This window comes from Lupinus angustifolius, chromosome LG15 (genome assembly GCF_001865875.1).
Source record: "Lupinus angustifolius cultivar Tanjil chromosome LG15, LupAngTanjil_v1.0, whole genome shotgun sequence".
NCBI classification, from domain to species: domain Eukaryota; kingdom Viridiplantae; phylum Streptophyta; class Magnoliopsida; order Fabales; family Fabaceae; genus Lupinus; species Lupinus angustifolius.
Window position 1 is genome coordinate 13,769,840 of NC_032023.1, and position 5,340 is coordinate 13,775,179.

Genomic DNA, 5,340 nt, shown 5'->3' on the forward strand with positions numbered 1-5,340 from the left:
AATTAATATATGGAGGGTCCTTTGTTGCATCTACATGTTGTATTGCACTTTTTCATCCATCTACATTAGGATCAAACAACTATCAAACTTTTATCTTACTAAATGAGGTCGGCTATATTATATATATATATATATATATATAAAAAATAAAAGGAAATTGAGCCAACCTTTTAACATTATTTAATTAACTTGGTAATGACATCACCAAAAATGTAAGGCTGATGATATCTGAAAAGAACAAATAAACATATCATATCTATATATGGTTCAGGTATGATTTCTCATATATGAACATAAAGGAACAAAAATATCCCTCCCCATTTTATCTGGTTCTAGATGATTTTTTTTCCACCACAACTGGGACATGGTAGTTTATTCCAAAAGCAATGGATATATGGGGAACGGGATCTTCTATCCCAAAAGAATCATGTCTCTACGTCCTTATCTAATGGAATAACACTAATATAAATAATATAAAAAATAAATTTATGTTTTTTTATTTTTATTTTTCTAATAAACTGAGACATTTTGATTGGTTTGGAACACAGATGGGGACACCAATGAATACAGAAGATCCTATTGGATATCTTCATGCCCAATTTGCATGCCCAACCAACCACACTATGCCACTTGTATCTTTGAAGTTCAAATATCATATGGCTTAGACTATTTCTGTGACAACCGTATCATATGAATATTGTTGAATCAATTGCCATAGAGGGGCTTTATGAATAGTTAAATGATCAAATGCAATTGCTTCACTTTCCACTAACCAACTATATTGCATGCGTGTTGAAAAATCTTTCATTTTCCATTCCCCAATACAAAACTTATCATATCATTTATATACTCACTCCTTTCTTGCCCTTATACTCAATGGAAAGACAATTTTCTACTCCACTCCACTCCACACAAAACAAACCCTTCTATTTTTTATGAAACCTACCTCACTATATATCTTACTTGTTTTCCCTTCAAACCCTCAAAAACTCATCACTCATAAGTCACATTTACCTCTCATACTCTCTTCATTTCCCTTCTTTTACTCTCACGCTCAAAATCACACATTTTGTTAAACCTGTATACCCTTTTTTCTTACTCCATGCAGGTATTTATATACCTATTTATCAACCTTTATTTCAATCTTTCACCAACACCCTCTACTTGAATTATAAAAACTCCTACACAATTTCTTCATATCAAAATGGGAAACTCTCTTGCTCCTTGTCTTTGCATATCAAAGCATGGTAAACTTGTGAGGGTGGCAAAACCAGATGGGAAAGTTCTAGAGTTTAGTTCACCAATCCATGTAAAGGATATATTGAATAAATTTCATGCTTTTAGTGTTTGTGATTCAAAGGAAGCTTCTTATCCCCTATCACTAGATCATGAATTGAAAGCAGGAAGATTGTACCACTTGATTCCCTCTATATTTTCCTCTCCAAATATTACAAGTCAAGGGAACACTAAGAGGATCAAAGTTGTTATAACCAAACAGCAGCTAGAGAAATTAGTGACCAAACAGATCTCCATAGAAGATATACTAACAGATGTTCAAACAGTTAGTGATGATTTGACAAACAAACAGAAGCCAAAATTAGACCCTATACCTGAAGAAAATGAGTGGTAGAGAAATATATAAATACTTGTTTTGTTTTTTCTATAATTTTCTGTTGTTTGACCTTTCCTTTCCCTTCTTCGTTCCTTTGTTAAAGTTCTTTCTTTCAGTGATAGACATGGCTTTGGTTGTAAGGACAGAAAGAAATGATGAATGTAAAGGAAGACATGTATAGAACCTAGTATAAATAAATAGTTAAGGTTGTTTTTAAAATTCTGGATTGGGAGACGCATTTCATAATATGGAGATCTTAAAGAAATGGGAAATGATAGATGAAAACATAAAATGTGTAATCCTGAATCATAAGATTCTACCAATTTTTTTTTAAACATATATATACAAAGAATAATAAATCTTCAACTTTTTTCATTGTCATAAATAACAAAATTAATTAACAGGAACCACTTGATAAACTTAAATGTCCAACATCATAACATATGCATATAAAAGTATTAAGTCTCACATAATATCAAAACTATCATGTCAACATAATCAACTAAAGTGTTTGATAGCAAAAAAACACCAACAAATATCAGAATCTAATATTATATTATATATATAATATAATATGTATGTGGAAATATCTTGTAGCAACATGGTGTTTTAGGTGGAAACTTCATGTTTTATGTAGGAAACTTCATGGTGTTGATTAATATGACTCAAAATCGGTTATGAATATTTAGTAGGCAATAAGGAGGACTATTTATCAGGCAATAAGGAAGACAATTCATTAGACAATAAGGAATATTCATTAGGAAATAAAGAACCAATATGATTGTTAGGAATATTTCACCAACAATGTTAGAACACTTATGTGACTCATTATGCTATTCATGTAGGAATTTATTTTTCTGCATCAGTTTTCTTTTCCATGCTGTATGAATCACGTGTTTTGTTGATGAATAAGATAATGTCTTCTACATAACACATTTCTTCTCTGCACTTTTGTTTGCTACATAACAAACAAATTGGTATCAGAGCTATATCTCGAGAGATCTGTGAGAAAAAACACAAACCAAACACAACCAAAACAGTTTTTCTATTATCTTCTATTGTCTAAAATTGTCAAAATGAATTCAGAAATAGTATCTACTACATTTCCACCTCCAGTGTTTATTAGAAAGAATTATCATATATGGGATGTTAGAATGGAAGCTTTATTGGACGCTAATGATCTATGGGACGTCATTGAAGAAGATTATGTCATTCCAACTCTTCCATACAATCCAATTGTTGCACAAATTAAAAATGAGAAGGCAATGAAGCAAAGAAAGTCTGAAGCAAAGAAAGTCCAAAACAAGAGCATGTTTATATGCAGTTGTTTCACCCACCATTTTTAACAGAATAATGACACTGAAAACAGTCTGTGAAATCTGAAATTTTTTGAAGCAAGAATATGAGGGAGATGAAAGGATCAAAGGGATGCAAGTGATGAATTTGATCCGAGAATTTGAGATGCAAAAGATGAGAGATTCAAAAATAATCAAGGTGTACTCTAATAAACTTATAGTCATTGCCAACAATGTAAAACTTCTTGATACTGAATTTTCTGATTCTAGAATAGTTCAAAAGATTAGTTACACTTCTCGAAAAATATGAAGCTGCAGTTTCATCTTTGGAAATGTCTAAGGATATGTTAAGCATCACCTTAGCAGAAGTGTTGAATGCATTACAGGTACAAGAACAAAGGAGACTTATGAGGCAAGAAGGATTAGTGGAGAGTGCTTTCCAAACCAAATTACAAAACAACAATAGTTGGAATAACAAAAGAAGGAGGCAAAATAACAAATACAAAACTGCAGGTTCTGCAAACAACAAATACAATAACCAAAGTAGCAACCATGAAGTCTTTCCACCTTGTTCCTACTGCAAAAAAAAACTAATCATTCACAAAACAGATGTTGGTGGAGATATGATACAAGATGTTATAAGTGTGGTTAGTTAAGGCACATTGAAAAAATATGCAAGTTTCAACAACAACAGAGAGAAGTTAAGGTTGTTGATGATCAACCAGAAGAAGAACAATTGTTTGCTATGTCACGCTTTGATGCTAACAGTTCTACAGAAAGTTGGCTCATTGATAGTGGTTGTATAAACCACATGACTTATGATCGAGAGTTCTTCAAAGAGCTTGATAAAACTGCTATTTCCAAAGTCAAAATTGGAAATTGGGCATATATTGAAACAAAAGGCAAAGGAATAGTTGAAATTAAAAGTTATAGAAGTTTGAAATTAATTCATGATGTCTTATATATTCCTGAAATTAGTCAAAATTTGTTAAGTGTTCCTCAGTTGATGGAGAAAGGTTATAATGTTTTGTTTGAAGAAAAAAACTGCATGATTAAAGATTCGGAAGGCAAAGAGGTATTCAAAGTTCAAATGAAAGGCAAAAGTTTTGTCTTGGATTTGATTAAAGATAAGCAAGTTGTAATACACAAGGAAGGCACATAAACAAAGTCTCCTACACGCATTGCCTACCGATATGAGAAGCAAACAAGGCTTCTTTTTCCGCAAAAAAGATATGGAAGGCTACACAGAAGCTGCAAATGATACACATAAATGTTGGAGGACCTATGAATACATCATCAAATGTTGCAGGATATGAAGAAGCTGCAACTGACCAAAAATTGATAGATGCAATGAAGGAAGAGCTCATGGTGATTGAAAAAAATGATACATGTGAGTTGGTACAGATGCCTAAAGACAAGTAGGGTATAGGAGTCAAATGAACTTACATAACCAAATTCAATCTTGACAGTTCTGAGAATAAGTATATGACAAAAGCTTGAAATTTACAGCTCCTGAGTCAAGGAGGAGTGTTGATTAATATGACTCAGAATTTGTTAGGAATATTCATTAGGCAATAAAGAGGACTATTCATTAGACAATAAGGAGGACTATTCATTAGGCAATAAGGAGTATTCATTAAGAAATAAAGTCTCAAGATGACTGCTAGAAATATTTCACCAACATTATTAGAGCACTTATTGATTCATCGTGCTATTCATGTACGAATTTATTTTTCTATTCTGTGATGTATAAATCATGTGTCTTATTGATGAATAAGATAATATCTTTTACATAACATATTTCCTCTCTGCATTTTTGTTTACTACATAACCAACAATTACATATTACAACATAAAAGAGAGAAAGAACATCACTTTGGATGGGTTTGCTCTCTATACGAGTTTTAAAGATGAGGATTTTTTAATTTAGAGCTTTTGCCATAAAAAAGAAAATCACAACGAGAAGACCGATATTACAATCTTGTGATCTTCCCCCGTGATCTACTACTGGTGGTGACATCACATTTAAAGCCGACACGTGACTTGCTAGCTCTTGAAAACTCATAAAATCTATTGATGTACCTTGGTCTGTTATGTTGTTATGTTTGTTTTTTAAACTTGGATTGGAGTTAGGTACTAGTACTCTCAAATTAAGTAATGGACATGATTCTTGTAGAGAACTTATTACATGATCCACAACCAGTAATTTCGATTATATCTCCAGCATTAATTTGGAATAAACTTATTCAATTTTAAGGCATTAATACATCACCAATATGAACCATTTATCCCGGAATCATGTAAATAATTTCTCATGATTGAGATGTGACCATTAACACCTTTTGGCATCACCTTAGATTGAATGAACCAACAAACATTATCATGGATTCTCACCTAATGAAAATATAAGAGGAAGAAACCAACGTTAGACAA

The 5,340-nt window shown here is 32.0% G+C and overlaps 1 protein-coding gene across 1 annotated transcript; it reads left to right on the top strand.

Moving 5' to 3' along the window:
* On the top strand, positions 1,102-1,824 carry LOC109328364. Its single transcript, XM_019561798.1, has one exon. The coding sequence runs from the start codon at positions 1,205-1,207 to the stop codon at positions 1,628-1,630; it is 426 nt and encodes a 141-aa protein (XP_019417343.1). The 5' UTR covers positions 1,102-1,204; the 3' UTR covers positions 1,631-1,824.

What these genes read in the sequence shown, in the direction of transcription:
- LOC109328364 (XM_019561798.1), top strand. Translation starts at nt 1,205, where the DNA reads ATGGGAAACTCTCTTGCTCCTTGTCTTTGCATATCAAAGCATGGTAAA.